This window comes from Hyperolius riggenbachi, chromosome 6 (genome assembly GCF_040937935.1).
Source record: "Hyperolius riggenbachi isolate aHypRig1 chromosome 6, aHypRig1.pri, whole genome shotgun sequence".
NCBI lineage: Eukaryota > Metazoa > Chordata > Amphibia > Anura > Hyperoliidae > Hyperolius > Hyperolius riggenbachi.
The window spans coordinates 362,512,348-362,532,831 of record NC_090651.1 but is presented as its reverse complement, the minus strand read 5'-3'; the positions used below and the strand labels follow the sequence as shown (position 1 = coordinate 362,532,831).

Here is a 20,484-nt window from a genome sequence, read left to right as displayed (position 1 = left end):
TTCAGCCTCAATGTTAAGCATAGGAAAGTGAAAAATCACTATGAAAAGTGCTAGAACAGAGTGATTTTCGTAGCGTTTTTTTTACAGAAGCTGTTCCGTTACAGCTCTACTGTAACAAAATATAAAAAACGCTACACCAAAACGCTCCAAAAAAACGCTAGACATGCTTAGAAAATCGCTAGGCACATGCCTAGAATCTCCTTAAAAAATCACTTCAAAAAGCCTTAAAGAGACACTGAAGCAAAAAAAAAAAAAATGATATAGTGAATTGGTTGTGTACTATGAATAATTACTAGAAGATTAGCAGCAAAGAAAATATTCTCATACTTTTATTTTCAGGTATATAGTGTTTTTTCTAACATTGCATCATTCTATAATATGTGCAGATTACACAACACTCAGCATTCAAAATGAGTCTTTCAGAGCAGTCTGTGAAGTAATGACCTCTCCTCTAGCAGAGGAAAAGTAAATAGTACAGGAACAGTTGAGATAATAAAAGTCAGATAACAGCCCTCTCCACAACTAACTTAGTCAGAGAGCTTAATGGCTTGTTTGCATAGAGATAACAACTGGAGTTTCTCAACTCTTCCTGTACTGGAAACAATTACACTGATGTATCTGATCTTAATGTTTTATTTCTTAGCTGTGCTACACATACAAATCATATTATCATCATTTTTTTTCGCTTCAGTGTCTCTTTAAGCGTTTGCGATTATGCTAGCGCTTTTTGCTGTGCACTGGGCCTTAAATAGAATATAGGTGTCCAATAAACGAACAGCTCTATATTTACTCATTGTATTTACTGTATTTATAAAGCGCCAACATATACTATATATACTATATATTCATAGTTTTTCAGGGATCTCAAGGAACGATTGGCATTTTAATTTATTGTTTTGAAGAGAGGCATTCTGGGTGTTATTTCTTGCTTACTTCATTGTGTTCATTTAGAATACCTTTTGTTTTAAGAAGTACTTAACCATTAAAAACTACTTTTTAGCTCCTGGTGATCTTGCACCATTACACTGAACGTACCTTGAAAGAGAATGGAACAGAAAATAATGAACTGAGCATCTTCCGCTATCATCGCTAGGAGATTACAGCACTCTCGTGGGCCGAGAGCTAGGATTTAATATCAACTTCTTGAAGTGAAAATGATCATGACTGTTTAGGGTAGGTTGAGGAAGTGATACTGGTGTGTGGTCAGATATTGTGGACCTGCAATGGTAAAATGACAAGCGTTAGATTGCTCAGATATCAGACAGCTGCTATAATGTGTAAATGCCACAATCTTCCTCTTCTGACGGGACCATCCTTTTCCTCAAACTGATCTTGTTTCTTTTTTTTTTTTATTTCCTCTTTTCTCTGAGCTCCCAATATTGATTTTTGATTGAATAGAAGAAAGTTAGACATCGGAAACAGATGCTGACTGAGGGAGCTCAAAAGTGAATAAAGCAATTAAAAACCGTTTAAGAATGGAGTTACATGTTGGCCCGCCTTCATGGAGAAGACTCATGTATAAGTTCCATTGGAATTTTATTCAGCACAGAGGACAATGCATTTCACAGCTCAAGACATTCGTCCATCTAGTTTAACAAGGAAAAAGTATATATATATATATATATATATATATATATATATATATATATATATATATATATATATATATATATATATATATATATCTGATGGCCGGTATGTATTTGGCTGGTTTTGGCTGCACCCACTTTTCCTAACCCTAACACACAATTACTCCATTACTCAATGACTTCGTTTTTTATCTTTGTGGTCTTTGGCAGGGGCGTAGCAATAGGGGGTGCAGAGGTAGCGGCCGCATCGGGGCCCTTGGGCCAGAGGGGCCCCGAAGGGCCCTCCCTCAACTACAGTATTAGATCTCTATTGGTCCTGTGCTCATAATTATCACTATAGATACTTTGAATGGTGGTAATCACTAACAAACTGTTCCCCATCCCCTTCTTGTACCTCTGACACTGTAGTTGCCATTGGCAGGTTTTGGTGCGCAGTGGCAATTGTTATGTATAGAGTGCTTGGGGGGCCCCACTGTAAAACTTGCATCAGGGCCCACAGCACCTTAGCTACGCCACTGGTCTTTGGCATCAATAATTTGCATTGAAATGAAACAAATCTGATCTGTTTGTGGCTCCACCCCCTTTTCTGAATTTGAACTCCAGTCACCCAATGATCAACTGTACCAGGTTTGAGGCTTGTGCCATTAACAGTGCAAGAATGGCAGCAATGAAATATTCCCCTTGAAAATCAATAGGTACATTTTGATTGGCTTTTGTAGGCTCCACCCACTTTCCTGAATATTAATCCCAGTCACCCAGTGACCAACTGTGCAAAGTTTGAGAACCCTGCCATTAACAGTGTAAGAATGGCTGCAGTTTACATTTTTCAGTGAAATGTGTATTTGTCTCCGCCACCTTTTTGGTTATGGGAATAAAAAGTATCCTATACTTTATTCCAGGTAATGTACTATGTGTGTGCCAAATTTCATTCAAATCCATTCAGCCTTTGATTCGTGATTGAGTAACAAACATCCAAACCTTCGCTCTATTCACCTGGCACTATACTGTCCCGATGAAGCGGCCACTGAGCTGAGCTGTCCTCAGTGCTGAATAAAATTCTAATTCAATTTATACGTGAGTCTTCCCCACTGAGTCGTCTCCATAAAGGTAGGCCAACACTTTTAAATGGTTTTTAATTGTTTTATTTACTTCTGGGCATCCTCAGTCAGCATCTGTTTTTCAGTCTTAGTCACTGTGTTGGGATTTTTAATTTTATGATTTATCATTAAGTTTATTATTAGTAGTCCCGACAGGCCCGTCAGGACTGGCCACGCATAGCTTTTTACGCATTCCCGGCTGCAATTAGCGCTATTGCGGGCCACAACGCGTACAAAAATACGCATTGCCGCATATCTATGCGTTCGTAATGCGGCAACGCATATTTTTGTAAGCGTTACGGCCCGCAATAGCGCTAATTACAGTCGGGAATGCGGAAAAAGCTACACGTGGCCAGTCCTGACGGGCCTGTCGACAAAAACGAAACTGGCTGGCAGCGGGGGTCCAGAGGATTAGTGAGTGGCTGCGAAGGCACAGGACTGCTGCAGGGGGCTGGTAGAAGCCCCAGGTGAGTAAAACTCATTTTTTTCTGGCTTAAGTGTCCCTTTAAGGGGTTAAATAAGCTAACATAGGATTTCCAATACTCTGGAGCACCTCGGGGGGGGGGGGGTGGTAAGAAGATGCCTCAGTAATTCAATGATTATTAAACGTATTATGGAGTAAACGGTAAACTGAATCTTTTGGACCACATGAGTTGGTTGTTTTTGTGGCTATTACATTTTCTATAAAGCACATTCTTCAAAGATGGTAACAGCAAGCAAAACATTCTCCTAATGACATAATTAACCCCATATAGAAGGCGGGGGAATGGTCTAGGAAATCCAGATGACCCATCGACATTGAGGGGAAATTTGGACACCCTTGGCACCTGATAAGGGTAAGACTGGGGAGGGGGTCTTAAGAGTTAGGTGTAGAGGAAGGGGGATCTTAAGGGTTAGATGTGGGGGGTCTTAAGGGTTAGGCCTGGAAAAAATCTTAAGGGTTAGCAGTGGGGGGAGGGGGTCATAAGGGTTAGGCGTGGAGAAAAATCTTAAGGGTTAGGTGTGGGGGAGAGGGGGTCTTAAGGGTTAGGAGGTGTTGATGTTAGTGTTAGGCATTAAGAGGGAGGGTTCTGTGTGAGATTAGGTTAGGTTAGGACATAGTAAAATCACTGATTTTTTACTATGGTGAATAAGAAATTATCGGTAAAATTACCGATATTCTATTGCCGTTGTTTTAGGTAGGCCAAATTTAATCTCCATGGTGAAGCTAATTTGCATTATGTTTTTGTTAGCTGCTCTTAGGAGGTAAAAAGATAACCTAAGTCTGCATTTTTTGTTTTACCAGTAATTATTTTACAACCAGAGCATTCCTGTCTTCTTTTAGTCATCTGACCTACGGTATTTACTCACTGGTTCTATGGTCAAGACAGTCAACAGTCCAGCAAGCAAGTTCTTTCAGAACGGAGACCGCATTCTTCCAATTTTCTGTCAGTTTATTCTCCCATCAGATTTCCGAGACTTACCTTACAGAGATGATGTCTCCTCAGCTGTCATCAGTCAGTCCATCATGGTGCAGAATGGGTGGTGCTCCCGTTCAGGTTCTCCTCAGAAGGCTTCAGCAGGCTCTCCCAGACAGTAATGAAAACAGAATGTCATTAGACCTCTAGAACTTCTCTAGTGTTCGTGGAATACATCACGTGACCAAGAGACGATTACAAAATGAGTGTAAAATGAAAGTCTATCTTGTACAGTCACCACTTCTGCTTAGGCTAGTTCTCTTTTAAAATTAGGGAATCTGGGTAGACAATGTTATGTCTACAATGTTCCCTTTTATTCAGCCAATTTTATAATAATATCTTCTTTGTACAGGAAATACATGTGACTGGAATGTACGACTAATATACATTTTTTCTCAGAAGTACTTTCCAGCGAACATTAATTAAAGATTGTATTTAATAATCTCTGACTACTTTTCTCCTCTTACCTATCTGAATACCATTTCATGGTCTTTCCTCTCTCTGCATCTCCTTTTCCCATGCTCACTCTGTATTAGACAGTACCTCAAGGTTCAGTTCTTAGACTCCTTCTCTTTCCAGTCTACAACCATGGCCTGGAACAATTAACTGGTACAATTGGAATTCTCTTTCGGATTCTAGTATCAATTCTATACAGATGACACCTAAATCTTCCTCTCAGCTACTGACCACTCTACTCATCTGGTCTTGTGTTCCTGACTGTCTGTGTGCTCCATTTTCATCTCTCCATTCTTCTGGTCACTCAAACTCAACTGAAGTAAAAAATAACTTGTGTTGTTTCCACCACCTTTTTTCAAGTCTACTGCGTATACATTTTCTTACCACCATTGTATATTTGTCAGTTGTCACCTTATCCGAACGTGTATCCACATCTGCCTCTCCTTAATGCATAGGTGTTGAACTCCAGTCTAGAAGGACCTTATCCATGCCAGTGTTAAGGATTAACTGAGAAATGGAATCGTGTGTTTTACTAGATGAATTTAAGCTGTGCCAAAAATGTGTGAAAAGGCAACATGGGGGTAGTACAAGCCCCACGGTGCGATCAGGCCCCCACGGTATTAGGCTCGGCTGCTCCCAGGCAGGGGCGTAACTAGGCTCCACCGGGCCCCCCCCCTGCAGAATTTCAGAGCGGGCTCCCCCCCCCCCCCGCGCTCGTGGCAGTTTCGTGGGGGCTGGAGGGGTGGAAATTCCCCCCCTCTCCCTCACCTCGGGGCTCTCCCCTCTGCGCTCCCCTCCAGCTAGATATAGAGTGGGCAGCGGGCAGCGGCGGGCAGATACATACCTTCTTCCGTGCGTTCCATCGCAGACTCCTTGCTCTAGTGGCTGACGTCACTTTCGGAAGTGACGTCACTTCCGGAAGTGACATCAGCCGCTAGAGCGAGGACCCCCCCGCGGTAGCATGGGCTGCAGGGCCTATTGTTACACCACTGCTCCCAGGAAAGTCACTGCAAATATGAAAAAAAAAAGAAAGAGGGGCGCTCTGAGTCCCTCGTTTGGCGATTGAGTACTCCAATAGGACAGGTCTCACCTGAATTTGATGCGGCCGGCACAGCGTGCTCAGCCCGGATGCGCCTTGTCCCACTTAGCCGAGCCGGGGACTGAGCTCAGACGCGGGGTGGAAGTGACGTCACTCGCTCCAGGAACTAGCAAGTCAGTTGCCCAGTAACGCCGAGACGCTCCTTACAGAGCTACCTCCCTTCCGGAAGAAATGGCCGGACAACGGGCAAGTTACTTGCAGTTTAAAGTAACATTTAATAACAACTCCAAAAGTGCAACGCGTTTCATGGGTAACAGTCCCGCTTCTTCAGGCAAACGATTTTTGGAGGGTACACTGTCTGGTCAAGAGCTGGGTATAGCGCCCCTGTAGGGTGTGAAGCACTCTGTCTCTTCCTCCAGCCCTTGGCAGCCGTCCTGTGCTCTCACCGCACCTCCATTCCCCGCCGGTGGCCCAGAGTTCCCGCCGGTACCATGGGCCTACTTGCGTTCTAGCGTGCGGCTCATGTAGTCGCCCTGACGTCATCCGGACTGTACTGCGCAGGCGTAGTAGTTCTGCGGATGACATCAGTGAGCCGCATGGTGAAGCAAATGCCAACCTGGAGAGGTCAGCATCTGCACCGGAGGGGACCGGGAGCCACCAGAGCTGCGGCGAGGGCACAGGACGGCTGCCAGGGGCTGGAGGAAGCCCCAGGTAAATGGATTTTTACTTTTTTTTTATCCTAGACCTTCCTTTTAATCCATCTCTGGGTGTGTCCATTTCTCTGTCTTTTATTTCTCTAGCACACTCCAATATTCTTGCTTTCAGATCTCTTTTGGTTTTACCTTTATACATCATTTTGCAGGGACAATTCTATAATGTAAACAAACCTTCAGGTACTCTTAGGCCTCTTTCACAGTGCGACGTTAAAGTTGCACATTAAAACAACACGTAACTGGGAGGCTTGGTGGTGTATTCTCCACAGTCAGCATGCAACGCATGAGCTGACGTGGAGGAGGTACACACACTAGCACAAGGAAACAGGCTATCCCTAGTATAGTGGAGGGGAGGACTGACTCCGAAAGGAGATTGTGGCGCACAGAGCCGGTGCAGATCCGACAGCCACAAACAATACTTTTGCGATAACGTCTCAGCGCAAGGTAGCACTGAGCGCATAAACCAGAACTGAGGAGATCAGGACAGGTAGACAGAATGAACGCTTGCTAGCTAGCCGCTACTTAGTGACAGCAAGCGTCCACAACAAGACAGACTGGAATGAGGCAGCCAATGCGTTTGCAGCGATGGCGTGCCTCACAAAGACAGGACAGGATAGTCAGGAAATAGCAGGATCAAGATAGATGAACGTAACACAGACAAAAATACAGTAAGTATGTTTCCTAGCGTATTACAATTACAGCTGTCAATGAAACTATTTGTAACGTCTGACTAACATATGTATATATCGGCAATGAACCGATATATGACATAAGCAGGAACACTGACTTAGACTGGAGCAATACAGGGAACAGGACTCAGAAGGATTCGCTATCTCTTCGCAGAGATGAACGCAATCCACAAATGGTAACAGAACAGGATTCAGAAGGATTCGTTATCTCTTCGCAGAGATGAACGCAATCCACAAACGGTAACAGAACAGGATTCAGAAGGATTCGTTATCTCTTCGCAGAGATGAACGCAATCCACAAACGGTAACAGAACAGGATTCAGAAGGATTCGTTATCTCTTCGCAGAGATGAACGCAATCCACAAACAGAACCAGGAGCAGGGTAACTACCTCAGCACGGGTGATCACGGTACGCGCAAACTACCAAAACGTGCTGGAAAACTGTCTAACTGAACACAGGATATAAACAAAATATAGGTAAAAGGCTGCGCATCCCTGACCCAATACTGTACAATTGAATGGTTAATCGCTGTGGCGCACACCGCCCCCCCTGGACTAAAATGTACGCCCGCATCCAAACAATGCAATACTGGTCTATGGAGAAATTTTAGCTTCCATCATAGTTTTGCATGCAAAAATATAGATATACTGGACATCTGCACCAACGTTGAGGTAAATCTCCAGAGCAGATGTCCTAACACTAAACTGACCTAAGTTAAAAGCAAATGTCTTTACCCTGGCAGCTGCTATGCTAAAATGTGTAACTTACATTCAATACAGACAGCAGGAAACAAAGCAAGCGCTCACCAATATGGGCCGCATCTGAATGACTCACCACCTCATATGCACCGCTTAAATAGCTCAAATACACACTCAGCAATCAGACAGATGCAAAACATATGCAAAACTAAACTAAATACTTACCATGCAAAACAGGATAGCACAATGGGTGCTGCTAGCCTGGTAGTTACAGAACTGTGGATACAAAATATAGGTAAAAGGCTGCGCATCCCTGACCCAATACTGTATAATTGAATGGTTAATCGCTGTGGCGCACACCGCCCCCCCTGGACTAAAATGTACGCCCGCATCCAAACAATGCAATACTGGTCTATGGAGAAATTTTAGCTTCCATCATAGTTTTGCATGCAAAAATATAGATATACTGGACATCTGCACCAACGTTGAGGTAAATCTCCAGAGCAGATGTCCTAACACTAAACTGACCTAAGTTAAAAGCAAATGTCTTTACCCTGGCAGCTGCTATGCTAAAATGTGTAACTTACATTCAATACAGACAGCAGGAAACAAAGCAAGCGCTCACCAATATGGGCCGCATCTGAATGACTCACCACCTCATATGCACCGCTTAAATAGCTCAAATACACACTCAGCAATCAGACAGATGCAAAACATATGCAAAACTAAACTAAATACTTACCATGCAAAACAGGATAGCACAATGGGTGCTGCTAGGCTGGTAGTTACAGAACTGTGGATACAAAATATAGGTAAAAGGCTGCGCATCCCTGACCCAATACTGTACAATTGAATGGTTAATCGCTGTGGCGCACACCGCCCCCCCTGGACTAAAATGTACGCCCGCATCCAAACAATGCAATACTGGTCTACGTATATATCAGCGACACTGATGTATCACCGTAACACGAATACAAGGAAAATAATAAACGTGCTGGTATGCATATATATAGGCAATGAACCAATATATGATGCAAAGACCAGCAAAGTCTCTTTAGAACAAGAAACACGATCTGGGGCTGAAGCGACAGCAAGACAGGCTTAAACTGAAGCTATGAAAACCCGAGGAGTCCTGCAGGAAGCAGATCTTTATACTGAGGTCATCCAATGGGAGCAGACATGCAGATTCCCACACAGGTGAATGATAATCAGTCACAAGCTGACAGCAGGGAAAGGCAGACAAAGCCATGCAGCTTGCATGGAAATAGATCAGAACTGCCTGAGCAGCAGCACTACTACTTCCAGCAATACCGGCTGCAGCAGCGATCATGACAGTAACGCAGAATAACTCACAGCAATGAAAAATCAATGCCCCATTCACAGTGCACACGTTGCGTTGGTGTCTAACGCTGCACGTTTAGTGAAAGTGCTGCATGCAGTGCATTATACACATTATTAGCTGCGTTAGACTGTTTGCACATGCTCAGTAAGACTTGGCAACATACTCTTCATAGCCTGTATTTTCTACTGTATATGCTGTATGCATTGGTAACGCTGCAGTGTGACTGTTTGGCCGTGCTGCGTTGTTAGTATACGGTGCGACTTTAACGTCGCATCAAACCGCAACGTCCTAATGTGAAAGTAGCCTTAGGGCTCATTGACACTAGTACATGCTTTGAAATGCATTGAAATGCATGTAAAAACGCATGACAATTTGTCAGTGTGTTTTTGTGCAGTGATGAGCGAAAATGCAAAAATTCTATTCGCCGAATTTTCGCAGAAAAAAGCACATTTCTTTTCGACAGGCGAATTTTCGATCGAATATTTTCGCGTTAATTTTCGCACAATGTCCGTTATTTTTGCATTAACTTCGTAGTTCATTGCGTATGTATTTCCGCGTAGTCGTAGTACCGCTATGCGAAGCTTCGCCCGCTACGCGTAGTTGACGTATGTAATGCGAAGTCAACTACGCATGCGGTAACTGAGTCTATACGGATCATTGCGCATGCGCAGAAATATTATTGCCCTTCTATACGTATACAACTCCGCATTGGAAGGTGGAATGTACGCATATATTAGTTCACCCATGCGCATATTTAGCGGATTATTGCGGAATTTTTTCCACATAAGGGCATAAGCGTCCACATATAGCGAAGTTTCTGTAATTTTCGCTACTGGTCGAAAACGCAAATATTTCTGAAGATTTTCACGAAAATTAGCCCAATTCGAAAACGGGATTTTCGGTGCGAAAATGACTTGTGCGAAAATTCGCAAGCAACACTGTTTTTATGCATTTCATTGCGTGTTTCCATGCATCTCTATGCATTTTACTGCAATGTCAAACCGTTGTGAAGTGGCGTAGAGGAAAAGGAAACCAGCTGATTCAGCAGGGCTTATTTGCATAAGCCACGTTCTGAAACGCATGTAGCATGCATCATAATGCGCTGCAGTGGTTTAAACACTCCGCGCAGATTGGAATGCGCTGCTTAGCAACGCACTGCTGTCATGTGAATGTTAGTCTATGGACTTTCATGTTACCATGTTTATCGCATACTCTGTGCAGTACGTCAAAACTGCAACACGCATAGTGCGATTCAGCCCTTAGTAAATGCATAGTTCCCAACTGTCCCTCTTTTGGAGGGACAGTCCCTCTTTGGGAGCCCTGTCCCTCTGTCCCTCTTTCTTCATCATTTGTCCCTCTTTCAGGATTTTGTCCCTCTTTCTATCTAATTCCCAGTGGCGTAACAATAGGCCCTGCAGCCTCTGCGCCCGCGGGGGGCCCGGCTCCCCCCCTGGGGCCCGCTCGGGGCCGTTTTGTGGGGGCTGGAGGGGTGGCAGCATGAGGGGAAAGCCTTGGCCACAGTCGGCGGAGAGAGGGGAAGTTTCCCCCCTCTCCCTCACCTCGGGGCTCTCCACTCTGCGCTCCCCTCCAGCTAGTTACAGTGTGTGGGCAGCGGGCAGATACATACCTTCGTCCGTGCATTCCATCGCAGACTTCTCGCTCTAGCGGCTGACGTCATTTCCGGGGAGGGGGCTCTGAAATTCTGCAGGGGGGCCCGTTGGGGCCTAGTTACGCCCCTGCTAATTCCCATCCTTTAAATTAATATATTAGTCATTTTAAAATGTTAATATGAAGGAGAATGAACCAGGATAGAAAGGATCAGTGTGGTTTGAATTATAAAACAACATATTTTTCTTATGAAATGTGTACGGCATACATGACTAGGGGTGTGATGGGGGCGTGATCAGGGGTGTGGCTTAAGTGTCCCTCTTTCTCATATAAAGAAGTTGGGATTCAATGGTAGGTAATCGAACTTAACTCAAGTGGCTCGATCCTCAGTCGGGAGAGCTGAGTTGGGATTATCTTGATTCACAACTTCCAGTATAAAGGTGACCGCTAATGGTCCAATTTCTAGCGAAAAATTGTTCGAGCGATCAGAAATTATGATCGGATTGGGTGTAAACAATCTCAGTTGATAGGTACAATCGATTATGAACGATCATAAAAATAGTTGTCCGATAAGATTTTTTAGTCAAACCAAAATTTGGATTTTTCTTGTTGGTAGTGATAGACAGGAAGCAAAGATTGGTTTGTTGGTGGTGTAGTGAACGATTTTTCTTCCTATCAGAATTTCTGATCGCTCGAACTATTTTTCGCTAGAAGTTGGACCGTTAGTGACCCCCTAACCCAGTACTGTATAAACAAATGATAATAATAAAGCTCTTGCCTTTGTGTATGGGCTGGTTCAGACGGACATCTGCGTGGCGTCGCGTTTGGGGGCGTTGCGGCGGCGGCGCGGTCAGGCTTTCAGTAGCCTTTGCGTCGCATTCCGATGCGGTCGCGTTTATTGTTCCTCTAGAGCAGGCTTTCTCAACCAGGGTTCCCTGGAACCCCAGGGTTCCTTGAGTACTCTGCAGGGGTTGCTTGGCATTTTCCCCCATCGTGGGGGAAGTATAATAGAGCACACTATAATAGGTAGTACGGTAACAAGAAGCACTAAATTGGGCCATCAGGAGATGGTATAAAGAGTGGCAGTGTAATGGGGGTAGTGAAATAAACAGCCACACATACTTTTAAAGACCATGCCTCCTGCGAAATAAATGCAGGGGTTCCTCGAGACCAAAAAATTGTTTGCAGGGGTTCCTTGAGATCCAAAAGTTATTTGCAGGGTTCCTCCATGGTAGAAAGGTTGAGAGAGGCTGCTCTAGAGGGACATTAGCCGCTGCGGTTGGCCGCCCCCTGGAAGCTACGTGTCGCTTCCAGGGGCAGCTCGAACGTTCGCGAAAATCGGGACCCGAACGCCGTGATCGTGCAAACGCGCGCAAAAGCTCGGTGTAAACGCTCCCAATCACTTGAATGGGAGCGTTTACCGCGACGTTCCGAACGCTTGCGGTAAATGCTCCGCAAGCGTCCGTCTGAACCAGCCCTTACTCTCTTAGTTTCTTATTACCACATATAATATAAATAATGAGTAATAGATGCTGAAATCACAATAAAGTATTTACATTGCCCAGTCAAGTTATTATACACTGGCTGGACACCCGGCGTTGCTCGGGTACGTATTTGGCTGGTGTTGGCCCCGCCCCCTTTTCCTAACCCTAACACACAATTACTTAATGACAACGTTTGTGAGCTTTGCGGTCTTTGGCATCAATAATTTGCATTGAAATAAAATAAATCTGATTGGCTGTGGCTCCACCCCTTTTCTGAATTTGAACCCAAATCACCCAATGTCCAAAATCAAAATCAATAGGTGGATTTTGATTGGCTTTTGTACGCTCCACCTACCTCTCTGAATATTAATCCCAGTCACCCAGTGACCAACTGTGCAAAGTTTGAGAACCCTGCCATTAACAGTGTAATAATGGTTGCAGTTTACCTTTTCCCAATGAAATTTGTATTTTTCTCCACCCACTGATTTCCTAACATTGTTCGGGTATGTATTTGGCTGGTGTTGGCTCCGTCTACTTTTTCTAAACCTAACACACAATTACTCAATGACCAAGTTTGTGCGCTTTGCAGTCTTTGGCATCAATAATTTGCATTGAGATTAAACAAATCTGATTGGCTGTTTGTGGTCCCACCCCTTTGTCTAAATTTAAACCCCAGTCACCCAATGATCAACTGTACCAGGTTTGAGGCTTGTGCCATTAACAGTGCAAGAACGGCAGCAATGAAATATTCCCCTGAAAAATCAATAGGTAATTTTTGATTGGCTTTTGTAGGCTCCACCCACTTTTCTGAATATTAATCCCAGTCACCCAGTAACTAACTGTGCAAAGTTTGAGAAACCTACAATTAATAGTGTAAGAATGGCTGCTGTTTACATTTTCCCAGTAAAATTTGTATTTGTCTCCGCCCACTTATGACCCCGTGTTGCCTGCTTATGTATTTGGCTGGTGTTGGCTGTGCCCACTTTTCTAACCCTCACACACAATTAATCAATTACTCAATTACCAAGTTTGTGAGCTTTGCTGTGTTTGGCATCAATAATTTGCATTGGAATGAAACAAATCTAATTGGCTGTTTGTGGCTCCACCCCCCTTTCTCCAATTGAACCTCAGTCGCGCAATGATCAACTGTACCAGGTTTGAGGCTTGTGCCATTAACAGTGCAACAATGGCAGCAATGTAAATATTCCCCTTGAAAATCAATAGGTGAATTATGATTGGCTTTTGTAGGCTCCTCCCACCTTTCTGAATATTAATCCCAGTCACCCACTGACCAACTGTGCAAAGTTTGAGAACCCTGCCATTAACAGTGTAAGAATGGCTGCAGTTTACATTTTCCAGTGAAATTTGTATTTGTCTCCGCCCCCTTTTTGGTTATGGGAATAAAAAGTATCCTATACTTTATTCCAGGTAATGTACTATGTGTGTGCCAAATTTCATTCAAATCCGTTCAGCCATTTTTGCGTGATCGAGTAACAAACATCCAAATATCCAAACATCCGAACGTTCCCATTTATTATATTAGTAGGATAACACAGGGGCACAGGTTACTCTGTCCTGTTACCTCACAACCTTATTTCACAATCCTGACTCTGGGCTTTCGCACAGCAGAAGAATCGAAACTCATGTTTGTTTCATTTCTCTGGACATGAATGGCGTGATAGGAGGGTGCCTGTGTCACACGTTCCCCTTGTATCCCGGCAACAGAGCTTTCTATATGTTCCCTTCCCATGGGAGGAAGTCTGTAGAGATACAAGGTAGCTACAGCACCAGCTGCAAGCAATAACAAACACTGGTATTTGGAAAGCAAAAATGTGAGAAAGATAATAAACAAAAGTAACACTACACAACAGTTTGTGAACATTTCAGAAACAAAACAGAGTTGACTAAATGACACCGTCGTTAAAAGTAGTGTTGGGCGAACAGTGTTCGCCACTGTTCGGGTTCTGCAGAACATCACCCTGTTCGGGTGATGTTCGAGTTCGGCCGAACACCTGACGGTGCTCGGCCAAACCGTTCGGCCATATGGCCGAACTAAGAGCGCATGGCCGAACGTTCCCCGAACGTTCGGCTAGCGCTGTGATTGGCCGAACGGGTCACGTGGTTCGGACCCGAACGCGCTCTGATTGGCCGAACGGTCACGTGGTTCGGGTAAATAAATACCCGAACCACGTCATATCTCCGCCATTTGTCTGTGGGTTTAGCTTTGGGTAGGCAGGCAGGGTAGTTCGCGCTCCAGCCACGCTAGCCAGGGTCCCCCCTGTCATTGTGTCACTGCTGGGAACAGTAGTACACCGCTTGCTCAGCCACACTATATAGCATTCTGTTTACTGCCACTCTGTGTACCTCGCTCAGCCACACTATATAGCATTCTGTTTACTGCCACTCTGTGTCTGCTGGGAATAGTAGTACACCGCTTGCTCAGCCACACTATATAGCATTCTGTTTACTGCCACTCTGTGTACCTCGCTCAGCCACACTATATAGCATTCTGTTTACTGCCACTCTGTGTCTGCTGGGAATAGTGGTACACCGCTCGCTCAGCCACACTATATAGCATTCTGTTCACTGTTCTGTGTCTGCTTGGAATAGTGGTACACCGCTCGCTCAGCCACACTATATAGCATTCTGTTTACTGTTCTGTGTCTGCTGGGAATAGTGGTACACCGCTCGCTCAGCCACACTATATAGCATTCTGTTTACTGTTCTGTGTCTGCTGGGAATAGTGGTACACCGCTCGCTCAGCCACACTATATAGCATTCTGTTCACTGTTCTGTGTCTGCTGGGAATAGTGGTACACCGCTCGCTCAGCCACACTATATAGCATTCTGTTCACTGTTCTGTGTCTGCTGGGAATAGTGGTACACCGCTCGCTCAGCCACACTATATAGCATTCTGTTTACTGTTCTGTGTCTGCTGGGAATAGTGGTACACCGCTCGCTCAGCCACACTATATAGCATTCTGTTCACTGTTCTGTGTCTGCTGGGAATAGTGGTACACCGCTCGCTCAGCCACACTATATAGCATTCTGTTCACTGTTCTGTGTCTGCTGGGAATAGTGGTACACCGCTCGCTCAGCCACACTATATAGTATTCTGTTCACTGTTCTGTGTCTGCTGGGAATAGTGGTACACCGCTCGCTCAGCCACACTATATAGCATTCTGTTTACTGTTCTGTGTCTGCTGGGAATAGTGGTACACCGCTCGCTCAGCCACACTATATAGCATTCTGTTTACTGTTCTGTGTCTGCTGGGAATAGTGGTACACCGCTCGCTCAGCCACACTATATAGCATTCTGTTTACTGTTCTGTGTCTGCTGGGAACAGTAGTACACCGCTCGCTCAGCCAGAGTATATAGCATTGTGTTTACTGCCACTCTGTGTACACCGCTCAGCCAGACTATATACCATTGTTTACTGACACTCTGTGTACACCGCTCAGCCAGACTATATACCATTGTTTACTGACACTCTGTGTACACCGCTCAGCCAGACTATATACCATTGTTTACTGCCACTCTGATTCTGCTGGGAACAGTAGTACACCGCTCGCTCAGCCAGACTATATAGCATTGTGTTTACTGCCACTCTGTGTACACCGCTCAGCCAGACTATATACCATTGTTTACTGACACTCTGTGTACACCGCTCAGCCAGACTATATACCATTGTTTACTGAAACTCTGTGTACACCGCTCAGCCAGACTATATACCATTGTTTACTGCCACTCTGATTCTGCTGGGAACAGTAGTACAACGCTCGCTCAGCCAGACTATATACCATTGTTTACTGACACTATATAGCAGACTATATAGCATTGTGTGTACACCGCTCAGCCAGACTATATACCATTGTTTACTGACACTCTGTGTACACCGCTCAGCCAGACTATATACCATTGTTTACTGCCACTCTGATTCTGCTGGGAACAGTAGTACACCGCTCGCTCAGCCAGACTATATACCATTGTTTACTGACACTCTGTGTACACCGCTCAGCCAGACTATATACCATTGTTTACTGCCACTCTGATTCTGCTGGGAACAGTAGTACACCGCTCGCTCAGCCAGACTATATACCATTGTTTACTGACACTATATAGCAGACTATATAGCATTGTGTGTACACCGCTCAGCCAGACTATATACCATTGTTTACTGACACTCTGTGTACACCGCTCAGCCAGACTATATACCATTGTTTACTGCCACTCTGATTCTGCTGGGAACAGTAGTACACCGCTCGCTCAGCCAGACTATATACCATTGTTTACTGACACTCTGTGTACACCGCTCAGCCAGACTATATACCATTGTTTACTGCCACTCTGATTCTGCTGGGAACAGTAGTACACCGCTCGCTCAGCCAGACTATATAGCATTGTGTTTACTGCCACTCTGTGTACACCGCTCAGCCACACTATATAGCATTGCGTACTCTGCCAGTCAGTGTGTATATTGCTGGGATCAGTAATACTCCACTCACCGTCAACCACTATATGAGCTCAACATGAGTTCCCCAGAGACCTCCGCTGTGAGCAGCACTCCCAACAACAGCAACAGCCAACGCCCCACGCAAGCTATAACATCCACCCCAGCAGCCAGTGGTCAGCAGCAGCCCTCCCCGGAGGAGAACGTTGTGTCCATCAGTCCGTCGCCAGAGCGATTAATGAGGGCTGCCATTGAGGAGATGATGGGGCCTGATGTGGAGGAGGAGGTCTGGCTCAGGCCAGCATCCCAAGTTAATGTTGAGGACGATGAGGGGTCTGTGTCTGGGGATGTTGGGGTGGCAGAGGTGGTGGGTGGGTCAGACTCAGGAGAAGAGTTGTATGATGAGGATGATGATCGGGACCATCTGTATGTGCCTCAGAGTCCGACCCCGGAAAACATGTTGTATCGTGTGTTTAGGTACTAAAATCTGCGTTCCCTCCCAGTAGTGTTGGGCGAACAGTGTTTGCCACTGTTCGGGTTCTGCAGAACATCACCCTGTTCGGGGTGACTATATAGCAGACTATATAGCATTGTGTTTAATGCCACTCTGTGTACACGGCTCAGCCACACTATATAGCATTGTGTTTACTTCCACTCTGTGTCTGCTGGGAACAGTAGTACACCGCTCACCCGCCACTGTATAGCATTGTGCTCTGTGTCACTGCTGACAATAGTGGTACACCGCTCACCCACCACTGTATAGCATTTCTGTACTGCCACTGTACTGCTGCCAGTCAGCGTGTACTTTAAGGATAAGTGAAATGAGGAAGAAATCCGGTGAAAGAGGGAGGGGCAAGGGAAGAGGTGTTTCCCCTGACGGTTCACGTACAGGCCACAGGGGAGCACCCAAGAAAACCCACTCAATACTGCCCATGTTGTCCAGGACAACAACCCTCACAGATCCAAAAGAACAGGACCAGATAATTACTTGGATGACCTCTCAAGCGTCCAGCAGTGGGTTAAGCAGCACCAGCACATCACGCACGAGGTCCGAGTCCTCAGCCAGTTAAAGTCTGGGCTTTCTTTGAAGACTGCACTGAGGATGTTACCATGGCGATTTGCAAGGTGTGCAAGACCCGCCTGAGCAGGGGGAAAAGTATTAACAACCTCTCCACCACCAGCATGAGCCGCCACATTCTATCCAAACATCCCACTCTGTGGGCAAACGCGGCAGGACAGGGTACCACCAGCAACACTGCCTCCCTTGGGTTCACCAGACTCACCACCAGACCCGCCTCAGCAGCAGCAGTAGCCCAGCCATTGCGTGGTTCACAACATTCACAAACATCAGACGATGCTGACACTGTCACTTTCCGGACTAGTGCTCTTGAGGTCTCCCAGTGTTCATCAAACACAACAACCAACAGCCCTTCGGTGTGCAGCGCTACGGTTGAGTTGTCTGTCTCTGAGATGTTTGAGCACAAGAGGAAATTGCCAGCAAATGACCCCCGGGCCGTGGCAGTAACAGCCAGCCAGCATAGCCAAGCTTCTGGCCTGCGAAATGCTGCCATATCGAGTGGTGGAGACAAACAGCTTCAAGGGCATGATGTCAGTGGCCATCCCACGTTACGTGGTTCCCAGCCGCTACCACTTTGCGCGCTCTGCAGTGCCTGAGTTGCATGAGCACGTGGTCAGCTAAATAACCCGAAGCTTGAAGAATGCCGTTGCCTGCAAGGTTCACCTCACCACTGACACCTGGACGAGTGCGTTCGGCCAGGGTCGATACATCTCCCTTACCGCGCACTGGGTGAACCTTGTGGAGCCTGGCAGCGATTCCTCACCTGCTACGGCGCGGGTGTTGCCCACGCCGCAAACAGCTGGATAACAACAGCAGCACCTACCTCTCTGACTCCTTCTCCTCCAACGCATCTCAAAGCTGTACCTCATCCGGAAATGCTAACCCAGCACCAGCAGCAGTAGGATCGTGGAAGCAGTGCAGCACAGCTGTTGGCATGCGTCAGCAAGCGTTGCTGAAGCTGATCTGCCTTGGGGATAAGCAGCACACAGGGGAGGAAATTTGGAGGGGAATAAAGGAACAGACGGATTTGTGGCTGGCACCGCTGGACCTGAAACCGGGCATGAAGCTAGACACCTGGCACGAACTGGCAATGTACGCAATAGAGGTGCTGGCTTGCCGGGCAGCCAGCGTTATGTCGGAACGCTGTTTCAGTGCTGCCGGAGGCATCATCACAGATCGGCGTATCCGCCTCTCCACAGAAAATGCAGACCGTCTGACTCAAATTAAAATGAATCAATCCTGGATTGGAAACGACTACGCAACACTCCTGGACCCCAACCAAGTAACATGACCGATGAACATCTGGGATGGTTTAGCGTTTCCGGTCCCTGTTTATTGAACCTCTCATCTGTATTACATTTATGACTGCATGGCGGCAAAAAGCATTGCTGCTATATCCGCACGCTTTTTGTCCTCATGCAAGGCCTGGGTTGTTGTGTCTCACAAAGCGTGGCCTTCTCCTCCTGCGCCTCCTCCTGTTCCATCACGTGTGCTGCTGCTGCTGCTGCTGCTGCTGGGTTACCGTTGCCGGTCCCTGTTTATGGAACCTCTTATCTTTATTACATTTATGACTACATGGCGGTACAAAGCATGCTATCCGCACGCTTTTTGTCCTCATGCAAGGCCTGGGTTGTTGTGTCTCACAAAGCGTGGCCTTCTCCTCCTGCGCCTCCTCCTGTTCCATCACGTGTGCTGCTGCTGCTGCTGCTGGGTTACCGTTGCCGGTCCCTGTTTATGGAACCTCTTATCTTTATTACATTTATGACTACATGGCGGTACAAAGCATGCTATCCGCACGCTTTTTGTCCTCATGCAAGGCCTGGGTTGTTGTGTCTCACAAAGCGTGGCCTTCTCCTCCTGCGCCTCCTCCTGTTCCATCACGTGTGCTGCTGCTGCTGCTGCTGCTGGGTTAGCGTTGCCGCGTGGTCCCTGTTTATTGAACCTCTTATCTTTATTACATTTATGACTACATGGCGGTACAAAGCATGCTATCCGCACGCTTTTTGTCCTCATGCAAGGCCTGGGTTGTTGTGTCTCACAAAGCGTGGCCTTCTCCTCCTGCGCCTCCTCCTGTTCCATCACGTGTGCTGCTGCTGGGTTAGCGTTGCCGCGTGGTCCCTGTTTATTGAACCACTTATCTTTATTACATTTATGACTGCATGGTGGTACAAAGCATGCTATCCGCACGCTTCTTGTCCTCATGCAAGGCCTGGGTTGTTGTGTCTCAAAGCGTGGCCTTCTCCTCCTGCGCCACCCTCCTCCTGTTCCATCACGTGTGCTGCTGCTGGGTTAGCATTACCGGTCCCTTTTCCTGGAACCTCTTATATGTATTACATTTATGACTGCATGCCGACAAAAAGCATGTTACCTGTGCAAAGAAAACAGACATTTCCCGCATTTAAAAGACAGTTTTCCCTTTGAAACTTTAAAATCGATTTTCTCAAAAACTATAAGCTCTTTTTGCTAAAAAATTTTTTCCTCTTGTACCCACTCCCAAGGTGCACATACCCTGTAAATTTGGGGTATGTAGCATGTAAGGAGGCTTTACAAACCACAAAAGTTCGGGTCCCCATTGACTTCCATTATGTTCGGAGTTCGGGTCGAACACCCGAACATCGCGGCCATGTTCGGCCTGTTCGGCCCGAACCCGAACATCTAGATGTTCGCCCAACACTAGTTAAAAGTGAATCTTAACCACTTCGGGACCGGCCGCCTAACCCCCCTTAAGGACCAGGGCATTTTGCGGTGGAGGGGGGTGCGCGCGTTTGGGGGGTCGGGCGGC

At 46.1% G+C, this 20,484-nt stretch overlaps 1 protein-coding gene across 3 annotated transcripts in view; it reads right to left on the bottom strand.

Moving 5' to 3' along the window:
- Nucleotides 1-4,231, bottom strand: part of LOC137521904 (polymeric immunoglobulin receptor-like) — a 74,415-nt gene extending 70,184 nt beyond the window's left edge. For all 3 annotated transcript variants that reach the window (XM_068241774.1, XM_068241775.1, XM_068241778.1), the window contains exons 1-2: nucleotides 4,150-4,231; nucleotides 1,036-1,218 (exon numbers count right to left, since the gene is read on the bottom strand). In XM_068241774.1, the coding sequence (XP_068097875.1) occupies nucleotides 1,036-1,087 (52 nt within the window). In that variant the 5' untranslated portion in view covers nucleotides 1,088-1,218; nucleotides 4,150-4,231. The remainder of the gene's footprint in view (nucleotides 1-1,035; nucleotides 1,219-4,149) is intronic.
- Between the last annotated feature and the right edge of the window lie 16,253 nt (nucleotides 4,232-20,484).